The following is a 21,265-nucleotide window of genomic DNA, read 5'->3' on the forward strand; positions in this document are numbered from 1 at the left end:
TTGACATCATGGGAAAATCAAAAGAAATCAGCAAAGACCTCAGAAAAAAAATTGTAGACCTCCACAAGTCTGGTTCTGTCATGTTTTGTCTTAGATTGTCTTGTCATTATGCTTTCCCTTCTGTTCGTTTCCCCCTGCTGGTCTTATTAGGTTCGTTCCCTTTTTCTATCCCTCTCTCTCCCCCTCCCTCTCTCTCCTCTCTCTATCGTTCCGTTCCTGCTCCCAGCTGTTCCTATTCCCCTAATCATCATTTAGTCTTCCCACACCTGTTCCTTATCTTTTCCCCTGATTAGAGTCCCTATTTCTTCCCTTGTTTTCCGTTCCTGCCCTGTCGGATCCTTGTCTATTGTTCACCGTGCTGTGTCTATGTATTGCCCTGTCGTGTCGTGTTTCCCTCAGATGCTGCGTGGTGAGCAGGTGTCTGAGTCTGCTACGTTCAAGTGCCTTCCCGAGGCAACCTGCAGTTCTTGATCAAGTCTCCAGTCTGTTCTCGTCATTACGAGTAGTATTATGCCTTTTGTTTGTAAAGTAACTTTACTGGATTAAAAACTCTGTTTTCGCCAAGTCGCTTTTGGGTCCTCATTCACCTGCATAACAGGTTCATCCTTGGGAGCAAGGAAGGAGACGTGTTCGGTCTCCTAAAGATGAACGTACTTTGGTGAGAAAAGTGAAAATCAATCCCAGAACAACAGAAAAGGACCTTGTGAAGTTGCTGGAGGGAACAGGTACAAAAGTATCTATATCCACACTAAAACGAGTCCTACATCGACATAACCTGAAAGGTAGCTCAGCAAGGAAGAAGCCACTGCTCCAAAACCACCATAAAAAAGACAAGACTACGCTTTGCAACTGCACATGGGGACAAATATTGTACTTTTTGGAGAAATGTCCTCTGGTCTGATGAAAAAAAATAGAACTGTTTGGCCATAATGACCATCGTTATGTTTGGAGGAAAAAGGTGGACGCTTGCAAGCCGAAGAACACCCTCCCAACTGTGAAGCCCGAGGGTGGCAGCATCATGTTGTGGGGGTGCTTTTCTGCAGGAGGGACTGGTGCACTTCACAAAATAGATAGCATCATGAGATAGGAAAATTATGTGGATATATTGAAGCAACATCTCAAGACATCAGTCAGGAAGTTAGAGCTTGGTCGCAAATGGGTCTTCTAAATGGACAATGACCCCAAGCATACTTGCAAAGTTGTGGCAAAATGGATTAAGGACGACAAAGTCAAGGTATTGGAGTGGCCAGCACAAAGCCCTGACCTCAATCCCATAAAAACAATTGTGGGCAGAACTGAAAAAGCGTGTGCGAGCAAGGAGGCCTACAAACCTGACTCAGTTAAACCAGCTCTGTCAAGAGGAATGGGCCAAAATGATTGTGGAAGTTTGCCCGAAATGTCTACCCGAAATGTTTCACCCAAGTTAAACAATTTAAAGGTAATGCTACCAAATACGAATTGAGTGTATGTAAACATCTGACCCACTGGGAATGTGATGAAAGAAATAAAAGCTGAAATAAATTATTATCTCTACTATTATTCTGACATTTCACATTCTTAAAATAAAGTGGTGATCCTAACTGACCTAAGACAGGACATTTTTACTAGGATTAAATGTCAGGAATTGTGAAAAACTGAGTTTAAATGTATTTGGCTAAGGTGTATGTAAACTTCAGACTTTAACTGTACGTATAATTCATAAACCTTACCAATAAATCAAGCAGATTCTGGACAACTGTTCAGACAAAAACTGTAATAAGTTAACCAGCAGAAACTAGTCCTTCTGATCGGCCTTGGACTAACCTAACGTACCGGCCCCAAACAGACAGACGTTTAGGAGCCCCAGAAAAAAAATGTGTGATTCAACACCATGTGGCTGAAACAAAACAACCAGATAGCAAACTCATACACCTACAGATGAAAGATCTTAATTTGCCCTATATTGTCACAGAAAAATAATCCTGCAGCAACAGGTTTTGAACATTTAGTCCACAATGTTGCTCAGCGGTTAGGCTATTAGCTGGCCAAAAGTAGACTACATGAAAAGTGCAATACTGTTAATGTAACTGTTTGTAAATGTGAGTTTTCAGTGAATTTATGCAAATCACAAAGTTCATCTGCATTTCCTGCTGTACAGAAAACTTCTCAGCAACAAAAGTGTGATCAAATTAAGATCCTACATCTGTATCAGTCATATGAGTCTGTTCACTCCCACTTGTCAGTTAAAATTAGTCAGATATCTCAGAAAATGCAGTTTTATAATATTTACAGGCTTGCTTCCCAACATAAAGCATATACATTCCTTTATATGTTATCTTCTGTCTCAGGCATTTCCTGTGCTGTGTAAGACAACTATCAGAGCAGATGATGGAGGATCAATGTGCAGAGGACACAGAGACACACCCCAGACACAGTAACAGCCAGGTCAACGGTCTGCTGCACTCTCTGTCCATCCCTCAGTAGAATGGACCATAGACCCTGGGCCATTCTAACAGTTCTGGACATTCTGTCTTCTCTTCTGATGGGGTCATTCTGATCCTGCTGTCCATTCCCATTGACTTCTGCTTGATTGACAGGGGATGTCCCTGTCCTGTTATCTACTGCACGGTCAGTGGTATGTCTACGTTGTCTAGCTGGGATGTGCACTTGGAGACACTCTGGAGGCAAAGAAACTGTTTACCAGTCAAGCATTGATGTAATAAATCACAAAAGTTTGTCATGAAAAAACAATGGGTCGGTTTTACAATTTAACATGGTCTTTCTATATTTACAATGGAAGGGACAAAAATAAATGTGACACGTGCAGAACGGCACAGTATTCCAATGGTGGCTAAATCGGAGGACGTGCTCATTGTAATGGCTGGAATGGAATAAATGGAACAGTATCAAACACATGGTTTCCAAGTTGTTGATACCATTCCATTGATTCCAATCCAGCCATTATTATAAGCGGTCCTCCCTTCACCAACCTCCTCTGATGTATTTAACATTAGGCTGTAGCTGTAACACAACAAGTTTGTGACAGAACCAACTGAGGCAACAGTACCACCGTGTGGCATACATATGTAGATGCCTATACAGAGGTGGTGATAAGATATGAAAATGTGATCATGATAGGTGGACATTAAGACTATTCACTATTACACTGAAATGTAACAGCATTTTAGCAAGGAGGTATTCAGGAAACTGACTTACCCAGAGCACTTTGGATTAGCCCAGTAATGAGAGCAATGATGAGAGTAACGACAGATACATAAACCTGGAAGACAGGATTTACAGGATCACATTTGCATTTGCATTAGACAACTTTGAAATGGTCTTGCATTTTATTTTGTTATAAACCATGAGCTATCCCACTTGGCAAAAAACAGGTTGAATCAACATTGTTCCCATGTCATTTCAACCAAAATAATCGATGTGAAGAGGCTGACTCAATATGGAAATTATGATTGGATTTGCAAAAAGTCATCAACGTAAGGCCATTTCATCTTTTTTTCACCCAAATCTTAACCTAAATCCAATGACATGACGAAATATGAGCTGATGTCAGTGGCCAGTGGGATGTGATTGATAAAGACATTGTCATATGGGTCTGACTAGTCATGGTCAGATCACATGATGAGCAGGAGAAACCCTGGTCCTTGTCATACTTGAAGATAAAGGCCTACCAGTGACAGCTGTATAGGGTCTTGAGTCATTTTTCTCCAGGATTTCCCCATGCGGACTCTGAGTAGAGCTAAAGTACATGGTGTCAGATCCTCATCTTCATCCAACTCTACACATCTATGGGGGAAAAACAGAACAAAACAAAGCATTGGCATTGGCATACACAGTCTATTATTCATTAGTCATGATGCGTCTGATATGATTCTGCTATGTAGAAGGGGAAGTACCTTTGTAAGAGTCTCTCCACCACAATGTCTAGCCCATCATGAATTGATATGTTTAATCTGTCTCTGATGATCAATGGGACATCATGTCCCTCTTCTGCCAAAACCATCAATTTATATATTCCCTGAGGGTACATAAGGAAAAAAAACATTATAAGAACAGTAATCAAAAACATACAAACTGACATGTATGAACGCATTATAATTCTGATAACTGTTACTTTTACAGAAGGCTCAAATATTCTGGAGGCTTAATTGTAGCATGTACAGTGCCTTGCGAAAGTATTCGGCCCCCTAGAACTTTGCGACCTTTTGCCACATTTCAGGCTTCAAACATAAAGATATAAAACTGTATTTTTTGGGAAGAATTAACAACAAGTGGGACACAATCATGAAGTGGAATGACATTTATTGGATATTTCAAATCTTTTTAACAAATCAAAAACTGAAAAATTGGGCGTGCAAAATTATTCAACCCCTTTACTTTCAGTGCAGCAAACTCTCTCCAGAAGTTCAGTGAGGATCTCTAAATGATCCAATGTTGACCTAAATGACTAATGAGGATAAATACAATCCACCTGTGTGTAATCAAGTCTCCGTATAAATGCACCTGCAATGTGATAGTCTCAGAGGTCCGTTAAAAGCGCAGAGAGCATCATGAAGAACAAGGAACACACCAGGCAGGTCCGAGATACTGTTGTGAAGAAGTTTAAAGCCGGATTTGGATACAAAAAGATTTCCCAAGCTTTAAACATCCCAAGGAGCACTGTGCAAGCGATAATATTGAAATGGAAGGAGTATCAGACCACTGCAAATCTACCAAGACCTGGCCGCCCCTCTAAACTTTCAGCTCATACAAGGAGAAGACTGATCAGAGATGCAGCCAAGAGGCCCATGACCACTCTGGATGAACTGCAGAGATCTACAGCTGAGGTGGGAGACTCTGTCCATAGGACAACAATCAGTCGTATATTGCACAAATCGGGCCTTTATGGAAGAGTGGCAAGAAGAAAGCCATTTCTTAAAGATATCCATAAAAAGTGTCGTTTAAAGTTTGCCACAAGCCACCTGGGAGACACACCAAACATGTGGAAGAAGGTGCTCTGGTCAGATGAAAACAAAATTGAACTTTTTGGTAACAATGCAAAACGTTAAGTTTGGCGTAAAAGCAACACAGCTCATCACCCTGAACACATCATCCCCACTGTCAAACATGGTGGTGGCAGCATCATGGTTTGGGCCTGCTTTTCTTCAGCAGGGACAGGGAAGATGGTTAAAATTGATGGGAAGATGGATGGAGCCAAATACAGGACCATTCTGGAAGAAAACCTGATGGAGTCTGCAAAAGACCTGAGACTGGGACGGAGATTTGTCTTCCAACAAGACAATGATCCAAAACATAAAGCAAAATCTACAATGGAATGGTTCAAAAATAAACATATCCAGGTGTTAGAATGGCCAAGTCAAAGTCCAGACCAGAATCCAATCGAGAATCTGTGGAAAGAACTGAAAACTGCTGTTCACAAATGCTCTCCATCCAACCTCACTGAGCTCGAGCTGTTTTGCAAGGAGGAATGGGAAAAAATTTCAGTCTCTTGATGTGCAAAACTGATAGAGACATACCCCAAGCGACTTAAAGCTGTAATCGCAGCAAAAGGTGGCACTACAAAGTATTAACTTAAGGGGGCTGAATAATTTTGCACGCCCAATTTTTCAGTTTTTGATTTGTTAAAAAAGTTTGAAATATCCAATAAATGTCGTTCCACTTCATGATTGTGTCCCACTTGTTGTTGATTCTTCACAAAAAAATTTTTTAATATATCTTTATGTTTGAAGCCTGAAATGTGGCAAAAGGTCGCAAAGTTCAAGGGGGCCGAATACTTTCGCAAGGCACTGTAAATGACAGTGATAATACATGGTAAGACACCTGAGAACTGCCTGCAAGGGCTGCTCTGCTGTACAGTGATATAGCTTGATCAACAGCTCCTAGCCTGCTGCTTGAGTAGTAGTAGTCGCCCATCTTCAGCAAACCTGGAACCAAAGCGATACCCTGAGTGTCAGTCTGTGCCATCATGCCTACTCATTGTCACTCTTTGTAATGCCAAATGTTTGGCTTGACAATGAAAGCAATGGAGTTGGCAAGAGCACAAACAGATCTGGGACCAGGCTAACAGAGAAACAGGTGCTTTATGTAAACTAGCTTTTCCATTACTGACTATAGTCTGTGAGGACACTGTAGGACAGGAACTCACCAGAATCATGTGGGGCATAGTTCATTGTGGAATGGTTATAATACCTCCATTGACAATCATAGCTCTGCTTCAACTCCTGCAATCAGAAAAGAGTGGTAACTCAAGTGTATGATATGGCTTATGGTAATGAATGTCTCTCTGTCAATGCCCTGGGATGTCTTTGTGTGTCTCTCAAATGAATGTGTCACTAAATCTGAACTAATTGGCTTATATGAATATGAATATGAGAGATACAGTATCTTTCTATGAGAAAATAAGAATTCAAATGCCAGACTCCTTACCTCACATAGGTATGCAACATTATTCTGGGCCACTCCCAAACCTGTTTCAGCGGCAAGGGCATACCTGACCAGAGCCTCGCCCCTTTAGGAACAATACATCAACCCATACCCATGTACACACACATACATACACACACACACACACACACACGCATGCACGCACACACACACACACACACACAGTAACATCAGTAACTTGATTTGACAAATCAAATGAATATGAGGGAAATTGGATTGATGAACTAAGAGTCTATTTTGCTTCTCTCACCAGAAGCCCTGGAGATAGGATTGGAGAGCCTCTCTTACGATGTATCCCAGGTAACCATTCTGCTCACAGATCTGTTTCAGCATGCTAGAGGGCAGGACAACATAATACATTAAAACATTTACTGAATCAGAGAGGTTCATCACATAACGGCATCAACAAAGTATTGTTATTACCATGACATCATTATTACCGTAAAACAACAGAAAGTACAGTCGTGGCCAAATGTTTTGAGAATGACACAAATATTAATTTTACAAAGTTTGCTGCTTCAGTGTCTTTAGATATTTTGTCAGATGTTACTATGGAATAATGAAGTATAATTACAAGCATTTCATAAGTGTCAATGACAATTACATGAAGTTGATGAAAAGAGTCAATATTTGCAGTGTTGACTCTTCTTTTTCAAGACCTCTGCAATCTGCCCTGACATGCTGTCAATTAACTTCTGGGCCACATCCTGACTGATGGCAGCCCATTCTTGCATAATCAATGCTTGGAGTTTGTCAGAATTTGTGGGGTTTTGTTTGTCCACCCGCCTCTTGAGGATTGACCACAAGTTCTCAACGGGATTAAGGTCTGGGGAGTTTCCTGGCCATGGACCAAAATATCAATGTTTTGTTCCCTGAGCCACTTAGTTATCACTTTTTCCTTATGGCAAGGTGTTCCATCATGCTGGAAAATGCATTGTTCGTCATCAAACTGTTCCTGGATGGTTGGGAGAAGTTGCTCTCGGAGGATGTGTTGGTACCATTCTTTATTCATGGCTGTGTTCTTAGGCAAAATTGTGAGTGAGCCCACTCCCTTGGTTAAGAAGCAACAGCACACATGAATGGTCTCAGGATTCTTTACTGTTAGCATGACACAGGACTGATGGTAGCGCTCACCTTGTCTTCTCCGGACAAGCTTTTTTCCGGATGCCCCAAACAATCGGAAAGGGGGATTCATCAGAGAAAATGACTTTACCCCAGTCCTCAGCAGTCCAATCCCTGTACCTTTTGCAGAAAATCAGTCTGTTCCTGATGTTATTACTGGAGAGAAGTGGCTTCTTTGCTGCCCTTCTTGACACCAGGCCATCCTCCAAAAGTCTTTGACTCACTGTGCGTGCAAATGCACTCACACCTACCTGCTGCCATTCCTGAGCAAGCTCTGTCGTGGTGATGCCCCGATCCCGCAGCTGAATCAACTTTAGGAGATGGTCCTGGCGCTTGATGGACTTTCTTGGGCGCCCTGAAGCCTTCTTCACAACAACTGAACCGCTCTCCTTGAAGTTCTTGATGATCCGATAAATGGTTGATTTAGGTGCAATCTTACTGGCAGCAATATCCTTGCCTGTGAAGCCCTTTTTGTGCAAAGCAATGATGATGGCACGTGTTTCCTTGCAGGTAACCATGGCTGACAGAGGAAAAACAATGATTCCAAGCACCACCCTCCTTTTGAAGCTTCCAATCTGTTATTTGAAGCCTTGTCCTCGTCAATACTCACACCTGTGTTAACGAGAGAATCACTGAGATGATGTCAGCTGGTCCTTTTGTGGCAGGGCTGAAATGCAGTGGAAATGTTTTTGGGGATTCAGTTCATTTGCATGGCAAAGAGGGACTTTGCAATTAATTGAAATTCATCTGATCACTCTTCATAACATTCTGGAGTATATGCAAATTGCCATCATACAAACTGAGGCAGCAGACTTCGTGAAAATTAATATTTGTGTCATTCTCAAAACTTTTGACCACGACTGTACACATTTGGTACAGAACACCAAGGACTACAATAAGTTCAGTGACTAAAGGTTTACTCTGACGCGTCAGCCCTGATCTAAGATATTTTTGTGACACTAGCAGCTTCATCTGGGGATTCATAAGACGAGTAACTGCACTACGCAGGGTCTCTCGCTCTAAGCCACGCTGTGACAGTGGCACTTATTTTTATATATGCAAATACACAGGTCCTTAAATTAGTCCAGCATTTCGTCAGATTACACTTTTCTGCAGCTACCCTCTGGTGCAGTGGACCACAGGGGTTTTCTTCACTCCCTGAGCTGTGCGGAATAGACTTACATCACAGCCTCTCTGTGTCCCGGGAGACCCCCTCCAGGTTTCCTGTGGACAGGTACCAGGCCGCCTCCACCGCCCCGTCCACATGACCATAGAGGGAGGAGTTTAGGAAGAGATGAAACGCAGCAGTCTGGGGAGTACAGAAAACACAATGAGTATTAGACCTTTCATAAACCTGAAAAAGGCTTCCAACTTAAAACTCAAGTTGATTTGAAAAAGGATGGGTGAAGTTGGTCCTACCTCATTCTTTTCTGGGTTGTGTGGGTTCTTCCCATTTAAGTGATACACACCCAGGTTAAACATGCCGTCATGACTGCCATTGTGGGCAGCCTGCTCAAAGTACTTGTAGGCAGTCTTGTAGTCTTTCAGTATGGTGCTGTAATACCATCCCAGCCCATTCAAGGCTTGGACTGAACCCTGGGGGTCAGAGATGCACATTAAAGGCAAGCACACATAGACACACATAAACACACAACACAAGGTAGAGTATTACAGCACACATACCTTGGCTGCAGCTTTCTCCAATATCTGGAGACCCAGAGTCATGTTCCTCTTCACCCCCTGTCCCTGGAGAGACCATTATCAATCAGTCCTCTAATCAGTCTACACATACACAACACATATCTGGCAATATTGAAGTCCTATATCCCCTACTTACACAAGACATGATGCTTACCTTAAATAATAAGATAGAGTACTCATACATAGCTGCAGGATCCTCCAGCTCCATGGCACTCTTAGCATACCACTTAACTGCACTCCCAACGTCCTTAGAGACACCATTTTGACCCCAGAATAGAAGCTTTGCTAGAAGTTTCTGCATAAATGAAGTTGTGTCATCTTCAGATGTATTCCCTAGAATCATTCCTAACTGGACGTAGAAGACACTTCTAAGTACTTTAGTCTAGACTAAAAGTGCAATGATTTCTACGCATTTTGATATATACTGTACCTGTGATTCAACGTCTCCTCTGTCAGCTTGAAGTTTGATATACTGAAAGGTGTCACCTGTCTCATGAGTTAGGCTGTTCAGGTGGTCCTCGTTGCTTATAAGAATGTGCTCTGTGATATATTGCTTGGGGTGAGAGGAAATGTATGGTTAACAGTTATACTAACGTAACAGTACAACTAAAGATCCTCAAGTCCTTTTTTTATAAATTCACCTGATTCCCCAGTACCCGGCCTTGGTCAATACTGGTCTGTGCCCCAACATTGGAGTAGTAACTGTACGCCATGTCAAAGTCTTTGGGGAACCCGTCAATTCCTTGTGTGTGTTTATAGCCCAAATGCATGAGGGCTAAACGGTTGTCTCCCAGTGCCCCAATCAGACTGTAGACATGACCCTGGAATACACAGAGGTCATAACAAGGTCACTCATCATGGGTCCGGGGTCACATACAGCTCATGACAAAGGTGGTATTACCCTGACGAGGTCAGGTGACTGGTCGTTACCTGCTGTTGGTCCACAGGGACCCCCAGGCCAGCCAGGTGTATGGTGGAGAGCAGCAAGGAGGAGTGGTGGTAGCCATAGCAGGAGGACATCTGCAGCAGGGCTATCAGGGAGGAGGTGGTGGAGTCCATCTGGTTGCTTCCTCTATTGGACAGTCTATTCACTACATGCTCAAACAATCTGCTTCCAAGGTAAAGGGGTGTTCTCCTGTTCTTAGTTCCTACAGGTATCAATGGAGTAGATACAGTAAATGTAACCAAGAATATGTGAGGTGCAGTCAAACACTACCTGCAGGTGATGTAGGTTTAAGTACATAAGGCACCTGTATGAGATGGGTAGCCTATAGGTAATATACCTGTGGTGAAGTCCTTTAGCTGGGTCTCTAAGAAGGTGAAAAGTACACGGTGCTTCTTCTGAGCTTCCCAGGTCCATGTCTGCCTACATGTATTCTGTCCAAACCTTCTCCATAAACTGATGTAGTGAGAGTGACACAAACCTGAAAAATCTAACTCAGTCAGATCTGGTTTCTCCAAAATAATGTGGCATAAAACTACCCCAGACTCCATATTCACAGTGCTAGAGTTTGCCTTCAAGACACAGATCCATTTGGTGTTGGCACACCACTCACACAGATGACTAAACATGAATCTACACAGTATAGAGCTCACCTGTCATAAAGACTTCCTGGTTGTGTGTCACAGCCTGAAGAAAGGCTGCAGTGACTTCTCTGATAACATCACACTCTCTGTGAGTCTTTTCCAGGCCCTCTAATGTCTTGGCAGGGGAGAGGAAGTTGATCACCTGTAATATATTTAACTGTCATAATACTGTAACAACATGAACACATATACCTCTTAATACAGTAGTACAGTAAGGCCTATATAGTACATTTCTGTACATTTTCATTTCTCATATTGAACAATTGTTTTTTAAAAAGTTAAGGCATTTGGACACACCTTTTCTGTGCCCAAACGATAGTATTTGATTGGTCCAAAATAGCCATGGAAACCTGGCATGAACCTGCCCCCTCCAATCACAAAGTATCCACCAGTGTCATTGTAATGGATGTGACTCTGAAAGCTGCAAAATATTCAACACTCAACATTCGAAAGAAATATTGACACTAAGTTATGCAAAGCCCTCCTCAAGGCTTTTGGTGCAGTTTGAAGTGTGCAAGTCTTAAAAACACCAAAGTTCACTCCAATCCCTTTTCTGTGTTTACATATCAAAATATTTATGTCTGGAAAAAGTTTGTAATTATCCAAAAAGTTTTGATGCCTTACTCAAATATGTGTGTGTTCCCCACCATTCCTCCCGATGTCATTTCAGGTTTAACTTGCAGTGTCACCTGAAAGACACACAAGATATCAATTCATAATCATAGCACCAAAACTCCAATATATAAAGTATATATAAATACCATGATGTGAAAAGATGGGATGTAGATTCTGACATGGGACTTTAATGATATACCCCATTCCTAACTGTAGCACCCTAAGCTACCAATTGTGTCTCTGATGCATATGTTGTTGCTGTGTGTACATTGAACAAAAATATAAACAAAACATGTAAAGTGTTGGTCCCATGTTTCATGATCTGAAATAAAAAAATCACAGACATTTTCTATACACACAAAAAGCTTATTTATCTCAAAGGTTGTGTACAAATGCGTTTACATCCCTGTTAGTAAGCATTTATCCTTTACCAAGTGTATCCATCCACCCGACAAGTGTGGCATATCAAGAAGCTGATTAAACAGCATGATCATTACACAGGTGCACCTTGTGCTGGGGACAATAACAGGCCACTTTAAAATGTGTAGTTTTGTCACACAACACAATGCCACAGATGTCACAAGTTTTGAGGAAGCATGCAATTGGCATGCTGTCTGCAGGAATGTCCACCAGAGCTGTTGCCAGATAATTTAATTTTCATTTCTCTACTATAAGCTGCCTCCAATGTCGTTTTAGAGAATTTGACAGTACATCCAACTGGCCGCAGACCACATGTAAACATGCCAGCCAAGAACCTCCACTACCAGCTTCTTCACCTGTGGGAACGTCTGAGGGGTGGTGGGTGATGAGGATTATTTGTCTGTAATAAAGGCCGTTTGTGGGGAAAAAACTAACTCTGAATGGCTGGGCCTGGCTCCCCAGTACCACTGGCCAGTCATGTGAAATCCATAGATTAAGGCCTAATGAAGTCATTTAAATTGCCTGATTTCTTATGAATATGAAATGCAACATAGTAAAATATTTTCAATTAATGCATGTTTAATTTAGATTTCTGTTCAGTATATCTTGCTGGTGATAAATCCAATTTCCAATCATTGGAATAATAGTTTATTAAATTCAATTGTATGGTACCTTAGAGCCTTGTATGAAGCAGTCTAGTCTGATCCAGGTCCAGAGAGGCAGAGCTGTGTGGGCTCTGAATGCCTTATCTCCCCCAGACACCACACGAACCTGAATTATGATATCTCCTAAACAGTAGACAGCACATTATTATATCCTAAAACAGAGATCTACCATAATGCATGCTGATATCCAATCATAACACTACCTACCGCTCAAAGACACAGCAGCCTGATCACATTCACAGCCCAAAATGATAAGCCCAACATCATAAGTATCAAGTGAGACCATGCTACCCCTCACCTGTGTTAGTGAGCTGCATCAGAGGAGTGTCGTATTTGCTGTTCTGATCAACATGATGGATGATTCCACACAGTTTCTTGTCACACCACTGCACCAGAAATACCCATATAGACACTGTGATACTGGGGAAAGGGAGATTAATGAGATCTTTCACATTACATTTTCTGTGTCACTGTTCCATAGCTGCCGCAGGGAGGAGATTTAATGAATGTGTGTAGTTGTAATCTGTGATTATATCTTGATTAGATTTTAGATTATGCATCCATCCTTAAGCATCCATAAAGCATGCCCACTGGTATCAACTTCTACATAGGTTAGTTCGCTGATCTTTCAATGCATTGTTTAAAGCATGTAAACAATAAAGAACTGTAGCATATGGAAATGTATATGCTAAGTGAATTAAAAATGGAAGTGAAATGAGCAGCCAGCATTGAACAGACAGATCTTTCTGTAACTGACCTAAGGAGGTGCATGGAGTCAGAAATATCAGATGACTGAAACTATCATTTTCAAAATGCTAAATCATGGACCCTTTTAGTTGAACTTTAAAATAACTCACTTTGTAAGAGAGGTCATAATATATATTATATCATTAATTTGGCATTATACTGGTTATACTTGTTCATGTTTATGTGAGTCATTCCAGGTGACATTGTCAGTGCACTTGCAGTTGTTGTCCACAAGACTACCCAAAGGATCAGCTCTCATGATAACGTAGAGAAATGTGTCATGAATGCAAATAAATAGTATTTAGAGGGAAGTTATAAATCCAAACCTGGGCTGCTCCACAGTGAGGACACGATCTCTCTCAAGATCTCTGTTGATGAAAGGGTGGATCTTGCGAATCACTCCAAAACTCTTTCCGGTGCTAACCATTGGAAATGTCAATATATCCACAGTGTCTACAAATCAATTCAAGAAAATATTAGTATACACTAAAACTATAACAAGGACTGAGAATACCTTCTTTAACAAAATAAATAATGTCAGTATTTTTCTTTCTATGTCTCAATTCACTGGCACCAAACTGTTTATCGTAAAGTGTACTTGACAGCAATGTGAGTCTAATTGTAACACACACATATAGTACAAAACCTGATTGGTTGATTGAGACCAGACCTGACTCATGTGGGCACTGGCGGATTCTGTCTCTGGTCAGCTGCCACATAAGATCAGCCATCCAGGAGGGACACCCAGGATAAAGTCTAGCTGGACGCTCAGAGGGAAGTACTGCCTGAAGCACTTTGAACGTCCTCACCAGGGACCCATTGTATGTGCTGGTCCTATTCACATGGCCTTTGTCTCCTTTGCCTTGCTCAAGGTGGTCCAACCAGGCTCGAACCATCACATTATGGACGTCCAATGTGCGCCTCATGGAGAGGTCCTTTCTGTAAGCCATGCCTGGAGGGAACCAAAGCTTCACTGGATGAGTCCTGGGGACACGGAGGCGTCTGTGGTTGGTCCATCTCTTCCTGAAGACAGCCACTCCTGTCTTGGTCTGTGTGGAGACCACCACCTCCACTCCCACCTCACAGGCCCTGGAGCACTGGTAACTAACTTGGACCACTGAGCCATGCATCACTATGTCTGGGACCAAGCCAAACTGTATGGAATCACCATGCAGCACTGAGCTCTCTCCAGCTGGGGATGAGGAGGTAGGCATGATGTGGGATGAAGACTCACATGGTGCCTGGTCGAGATTAATTAAATATAGGTGGAAATTAGCTGCATTCAACAGTAACGTTAAGTCCATTGCATAGCATGCTTGCTTGGTGTTCAGAAGACCTCTCCTTTAATGGTTTACTGTAATAAATGGGTAATGTCTCAAGTGTATTATCCCTTTATAAAACCAAGAAAACTGAAATAATGAGTAAAGCCTGGGGGAATTTTCCTCACTCTAACTTGTTTGTAAGATTCATTCGGAGATGCCTCCAGGCAGCACTGGTGACTATGTGTTATGGCTGGAATATAATCACTGTTGAAATTTAAGACTGGTAAAATGCATATTCATACAGATTTAAATTGCTGAAAATGGCCAAAAGCATCGTGGGCCTAGTCTGGTATGTACATATTAAACATCACATTTGAAACGAGGTCAGCTAAGGACCAGGCACTAAATGTGACATTTGTGGATATTAGTTGTGAGTTGTGATGTGTGGTGGTAGTCTGTAAACTACACACAAATATTTACACAAGTTAAGTTTGCAATTTATTCAAATAGATTACCGTTTACATAGCCATATTCATTATCCTTGTATTAGATACTCAATTGTGTATATTTCTTACCAGCGACAAAACAATTACAACGGTGACAGCATGTCCACAAAGGTTAAAACTTTCAAAAACTTTCATTTTCAAGGGTGCATTTCATACAATCCTTGAATTCTGTCTTCCCGGTTTTTTTAGGACTATATCGAATGTTATTTAATGTTCAAATCGTGGTTATAGTTGTATTCATGTGATAAATTCAATGTTATTAATCCAAATACGGCTTTCTGTTGCGTTGCCTCGTTATTCCTCACTTTCGTGATACAGGTGGAGCTATGTGGTAGCACCTGTTCTGCAGGTGGAGCCTATTACGCCGTGCAAAATTAGCCTGACGATACACTAAATCTTTCTGCTACTCTGTCGTTCGACCCCGACAGAGCCAGTGATCCTTTGGCGAGGTTGTGCAGAGTGGCAAAAAAAAAAAAAAAAAAAATTTTTATTAAACATCATCATCATTGGATACATTCCTAGGCAGTATTTCAGCAACACGTTTCTCCTCATACATCATAATCTCACAGCACCAATGTTCTATAAACACCAGGAAATCAGTTTATCGCACGATAAAGCCAAAGACAGTACAGTGTGAAGATAAGCATAAAGTGCTTCTCCAACAGAAATCCCCCATCACACTTGTAGGCGATGTCTTGGCTGTGCAGAATCACATCAACTGCGCATTGTGCAAGTCTTACAATCCTAGGCACTCGTTCGATATAAAGTTGTTTTTGACGCAGATTAAAATGTGTCAGTTTGTCACTTTCACGAGGTTCGAGTAATAACAGGTTCAACTATGTAAAACATTTGCTGGAATCTAGGTTGTGCCTTTAGATTTTGAAAACATGTACAACTAAGGAAGAATTGTTCACCTTTCTCATTGACTTCTCAAACCCCTGCCTGGTCTGTTTCGCAATCGTTCCCGGAAGTCTCGCGATGTTGCGCCTCTGGGTTTAGAAACGGTCTTTACCTTCAGCAGCCTGGCGTCAAAATTATCAACAGATATGAACTATGAGTCTACCATTCGAATTTAAGACCCAATTTAGCACAAAACAGACACTGGCAGAACATACACTTACAGAAAGGGAGAACTACAGTCACTAGTGAAAATCCACACACCCCTTGCATAGTCTAAATATTTTGCTGCCTTAAAATTAAATCTCAAAGAGAATAAATTCGATTATTTTTTTTACTGAACTACACAATTTACTCCACATGTTCTAAGTCAAAGAACAAATATTGAACACTTTCCAAGGTCACACATTGTTTTCCAGTATATGTTTCATCAGGAGAACTTGCATGTGTGAAACCAAAATTCATAAAATCGATACTTCAGAAAATGTAGGGGCAAAAACAAACAAATGGCCAGGCCTTAATTAATTGGTAGCTCCCTTAATAGACCGTTTTGGGTGCCTTTATAGAGCTGCAGAATTTCACTTACTGCTCTCTCAAGGCAGCAGGCATCAGGAAGCATTTCAAAGGGAGTGACACAGAATAATTGTTAAACTCATCAGAATACTGGGTAGGGGAACCCACATCCTCTTCTGGAATAATTTGTTTTCAGTATGCTAAATCTTAAATCAGTCCAAAAAGGTCCATATTCACTATTACTAGGCCCATGTACCTCCCTCTCTTTTCTAATCAATCTTACTGCATTTTGTCAGGAAGCCTAGATAACACCATAAATATACTCATACTGGAGACACATCAGACAACACACCAAATAAAGTAAAATGTATTTATATAGCCCTTCTTACATCATCTGATATCTCAAAGTGCTGTACAGCCTAAAACCCCAAACAGAAAACAATGCAGGTGTAGAAGCACGGTGGCCAGGAAAAACTCCCTAGAAAGGCCCAAACCTAGGAAGAAACCTATAGAGGAACCAGGCTATGAGGGGTGGCCAGTCCTGTTCTGGCGGTGCCAGGTGGAGATTATAACAGAACATGGCCAAGATGTACAAATGTTCATAAATGACCAGCATGATCAAATAATAATAATCACATGGTCCCATTAAGCAAATAGGAACCTACTTAAGTAAAACAATCCCAGACATCCTTCCATTTGTAATCTTATCGTCTAGACCTGTTGCATTGACGTATGGCTTGAGTTCTGTACTTTCTGTCCCTGGGAGATCAAATAGTCAAAACATGAAACCTGTTGTTTAACAATTCTGGCCTGAAAAAGTTGGTGCCAGCTTATCAGCTCTTTTTGTTTTACAACACCTTGTACTAAAAACATTTATTTGGATCTATTTAATTACATTTTCAAATAAAATCTTATTGGTCATGTACACATATTTTGCAGATGTTATCGCAAGTGGGACGAAATGCTTATGTTTCTAGCTCCAAAGGTGCAGTAATACATCATTCAAAGCAATACATACAAAACCAAAAAAGAGAAACACATTAATACATTTTGGATAGTGTTCCATGCAATGGAAAATTTTTTATATGAAATTACCATCTTACTTAAATCACTGGAGTTATTCAAACTCTATCAAATTGAGAAATAATCATTTGAAATCATGTCAGATTGCCAAAAACTGTTACAGTGATGCTTGTACAAACTCAATCCCAGTAGCAGAGAAACACAGCAAGCAGAGGTAAGAGTAAATCCAGATCTTTACTTAAAGTATTGACAGAAACAAGGCAATAGCACAAGAGTGCACTAAACAAACCATAAGACATAAGCAAGGATCCAGGCCAACAGAGGAACCTAAATAGCCAGGCAATCAGGTGAACAGAGAGGGCAATCAAACACAGGTGAAACCAATAAGAAACAATTAGGGTAAACTGGAAACAAGGTACGGCTGCCATCCAGCAGTAACCTAAGGAAACACACTCAAAATAAAACAGAAACTGTGATAAAAACGCATCCTATTCAATGATTTATATATCCTACGTATGTTAAACATTTTTCACTATGTCTCTTACAGTCTGTTTGAGTTCACAACGCCAGGGGCACATCTTATCTTTCACCAAAACACCAGATGTACTGGGGAGGGAGAGGAATGGCAACCTCGATCCCTCTGTTAGATTAGGAGCGTAATAAAATCAAAAAATTGAATGCTGTTAACGCTTGATCTTACTAAGATATTGCATTATTAAAGTGTTTTCTGAAAGCTACTAATAACATATTACTATGAACCATACAGTCAACACTCATTTCACTTGACTTCAACTGATAGACCATGTGTACCATGATGCATGAGATGTTTAATAAAGTATAATTGATGTGATGTTGATTTTTGCCCCTCTGCAGAACATCGCTTCAGGGTCAATGGCTTTTCTTCCTATCCAGTACAATTATTCAATAGAGTAGGTTAGTTCCATGAAGTCTATTTACCTTCCTTATATCATTCTTCATTTTCTGGAAGGATTTTTGGGTTCGTGGAAGCTGCTTTCATTATCCCACTGTTTGAAATGTCCTGATAGAAAGGAGGAAAAGAGAGTCACTTTCCTCCAAAGAAAAAGTGTGTAACGTTAAGATTTTTTAAACGTATGCTTATTCCCAATTGGAATTCAGCCTCTGTGTAACCTCTCTAGGGTCCAGAGGTCACCATAAAGCAGAACCTGCTTGGTATTCAGGCCCTTAGCTGTAATCCAGTCAGGGTTACTCTCAAGCAATTAAGATGTTCAAATGTATAGCCTACTTTGACCAGAGTGGTCTCAGCTCTGATTTAATGTTTTGACCAGGGGCCCGGAACACTTGGAGGACGAAAGTGCTTGTCTCCCCATACGGATATGTCTGTCTATTGTTTGTCTAATAAACCTTTATAGAATTTGTTCGCCTTAACCTTGTATACAGAATTTCCACACCTTGGGCAAATTCATGATTCCTGACCAGTGTAGCCTACTTTTTTTTTTAACACAGGTGTGCAAGTTTTTGGCTCACCAATAGGGGGATAGACTGACCTACAGACACATAATCTAATTTCATCAATCTAAATCAACGCCAGTACAATCAGCATATCAACATGATTTATGAGACAGGTATCGTGTTCAAAAAGCACAGTTTTTGATGACTGGCGTGGCTTACTCCACACTTTTTCTGCGTCCCAGTAATGAGGTAATGTAATGCTATTGATGTCAAGCTACTTGTTTGGACAATACAACTGAGGGATCATTTACTATATAAAAGGATGTGATTTACTACATTTAGGTCAGTGCATCCCCAATCACAGAGACAAACAGACCCCGACCTGGACTCAAAGAAAAAACAGAAGAATCAATGATTAACGGTGGAGGGGAATTAAATATGGATAAATAGGTTACATTATATATTGAGGGACACATTTTTCAATGGCATTACAAGATCTGTGCGGTTTCAAGGACTCTTTTCTCAACTCTAGATGGAATTTTCCAGCTTCACATTGTTTGGCCCAGGAAGACACCTCCATGCTTTTTGGGAAGAGAACCAGAGATATATCAAGCAGGGGATTGTCGTGGAGTAACAGTGAGAGCCCACTGCATCTTTATATACCAGCTGCGGAATACCTCAGTGAAAGCCCGATACAGTTTGGCCAAATCAACCCCAACACTGCACCATACCATATCACCCCCCTTCACCAGGATTCAACCCAACCTTTCCCCTCTTTTCCTCCTGGCTTTCCTCCCTCCTCCTCTCCCTCTGTCCCTCTGCCTTTCCCCATGTCTCATGGCACCACCACCCTGGCCTTCATGTTCCAGGGGGGAGTGATAGCTGCAGCAGACACACGGTCCAGCTGCAATGGGCTGGTTGCCTGCCCAGCCTCGCAGAAGATCCTGCCTGTCCACTCCCACTTGGTGGGCACCACCTCGGGCACATCTGCTGACTGTGCCCTATGGAAGAGGATACTGGCTCGGGAGCTCCGGCTTTACCAGCTCCGCCATGGCAGAAGGCTGTCCACAGCTGGCGCTGCCAAGCTACTAGCCCACATGCTGCACCCGTTTAAGGGCACTGAACTGTGTGTGGCAGCCACTCTGTGTGGTTGGGACAGAGGTGAGGTGGAGACATGTCCTCTTGAGCATGGCAGCAAAGGGGCGAATCAGCAAGAGAACAGATCAAAGATGGGGAATGAAACAGATGATCTGGCAAAGACATCAGAAAGTGACTCAATCTCTCAAGCAGAGGCACGGGGAAGGAATCTGTGCCTCTCACCAGCCATGAGTCGGCAGCACTGTTCTGCTGGAGGTAAACAGCTAGTGCTCTCTGGCCCCAGCTTGTACTACGTCTGCAGTGATGGGACTCGCCTGCAGGGAGTGCTGTTCTCTGTGGGCTCTGGCTCGCCCTATGCCTACTCTGTGCTGGACGGAGGGGTACGGTGGGGGCTGACGGTGGAGGAGGCCATCTCACTGGCCAGAGAGGCTGTGTACAGGGCCACACACAGGGATGCATACTCTGGGAACTGTGTGGATGTGTACCATATCACCTCACATGGGTGGACTCGCAGGGACAGAGAGGAATTGAGAGAGGAGTATTACAGAGAGAAGGAGAGCGAAAGAGTGAAGGTGAAGGAAAGGAGGGAGAAACAGGAAGGAGTGGAAGATGGGCAGAGCAGTGGTAGAAAGAAGTAAAGAAGGCAAAAGAGAGTTGGAAATAAAGGGTTAGAAGAAGAAAGAAAACAAGAAACTTAAGTGACCAATAACTGTACCCTACAGGGTTTTACTGAGATTGTTTGTAGACTGATGAATATTGATCCTTTTTATGACATCGGAGGTCATGTGTTAATTTATGTTCAAAACCAGATTATGGACTAGATTATTCACATTTATTATTGATATAAATGTAGTGCTTGATTTAGAATTTAGTCTTAAACCACAATGACATTGAATTAAAAACATATTAATTTCAGAGAATTGCCAAGACGTCTCTGGAGGCATTAATGCAAGATGTCTCTGGACTGCAGAAGGAAGGTGGGCCACAACCTGGTCCTCAACCTGCATCAACCTTGTTTCCTGTGAATGGGACCCTGTCCACATGCTGGAGGCTCTGTGCCCCTCGGGAGATAAAAGGGGCACGATCTGACAGTAGAAAGAAGTACTGTCACTGTTGGGTGCGCCTGCAACTTATCAAAGGATATGTATGCATGGTTCCTTGGGGTAGTATGGTTGAGACGTCCAAGACTTAACAGTCAGCAGCAGACAGGTCATCTCTGAAACTATCCATAAAAAGG

At 41.8% G+C, this 21,265-nt stretch overlaps 2 protein-coding genes across 2 annotated transcripts; one reads left to right on the forward strand and one right to left on the reverse strand.

Moving 5' to 3' along the window:
• Positions 1-1,574: 1,574 nt before the first annotated feature.
• Positions 1,575-15,667, reverse strand: LOC123997223 (protein sel-1 homolog 3). Its single transcript, XM_046301385.1, has 24 exons — positions 15,136-15,667; positions 13,969-14,539; positions 13,625-13,751; positions 12,850-12,971; positions 12,559-12,674; positions 11,476-11,540; positions 11,149-11,272; positions 10,861-10,993; positions 10,548-10,688; positions 10,195-10,412; positions 9,906-10,085; positions 9,695-9,817; positions 9,419-9,559; positions 9,247-9,309; positions 8,983-9,159; positions 8,751-8,872; positions 6,692-6,775; positions 6,424-6,505; positions 6,143-6,218; positions 5,818-5,921; positions 3,894-4,015; positions 3,669-3,783; positions 3,196-3,259; positions 1,575-2,657 (listed from the first exon to the last, which is right to left on the reverse strand). Exons 1-24 carry the CDS (start codon positions 15,199-15,201, stop codon positions 2,356-2,358), a joined length of 3,438 nt encoding a protein of 1,145 aa, XP_046157341.1. The 5' UTR covers positions 15,202-15,667; the 3' UTR covers positions 1,575-2,355.
• Positions 15,668-19,508: 3,841 nt separating this feature from the next.
• On the forward strand, positions 19,509-20,666 carry LOC123997224 (proteasome subunit beta type-5-like). The gene is made up of 2 exons (XM_046301386.1): positions 19,509-20,091; positions 20,131-20,666. Exons 1-2 carry the CDS (start codon positions 19,509-19,511, stop codon positions 20,664-20,666), a joined length of 1,119 nt encoding a protein of 372 aa, XP_046157342.1.
• The last annotated feature ends 599 nt before the right edge of the window (positions 20,667-21,265 follow it).

This window comes from Oncorhynchus gorbuscha, linkage group LG15 (genome assembly GCF_021184085.1).
Source record: "Oncorhynchus gorbuscha isolate QuinsamMale2020 ecotype Even-year linkage group LG15, OgorEven_v1.0, whole genome shotgun sequence".
In the NCBI taxonomy this organism is placed as follows: domain Eukaryota; kingdom Metazoa; phylum Chordata; class Actinopteri; order Salmoniformes; family Salmonidae; genus Oncorhynchus; species Oncorhynchus gorbuscha.

Excerpts from the sequence above, each read along its gene's own strand:
- LOC123997223 (XM_046301385.1), bottom strand. The coding sequence starts at position 15,201 with ATGAAAGTTTTTGAAAGTTTTAACCTTTGTGGACATGCTGTCACCGTT. Across the intron at positions 9,818-9,905 it reads GCCGGGTACTGGGGAATCAG|CAATATATCACAGAGCACAT; the intron begins GTGAATTTATAA and ends TCTCACCCCAAG. Across the intron at positions 6,776-8,750 it reads TCCCGGGACACAGAGAGGCT|CATGCTGAAACAGATCTGTG; the intron begins GTGATGTAAGTC and ends CCTGCCCTCTAG.
- LOC123997224 (XM_046301386.1), top strand. The coding sequence starts at position 19,509 with ATGCTTTTTGGGAAGAGAACCAGAGATATATCAAGCAGGGGATTGTCG. Across the intron at positions 20,092-20,130 it reads TCTGTGTGGTTGGGACAGAG|GGGCGAATCAGCAAGAGAAC; the intron begins GTGAGGTGGAGA and ends ATGGCAGCAAAG.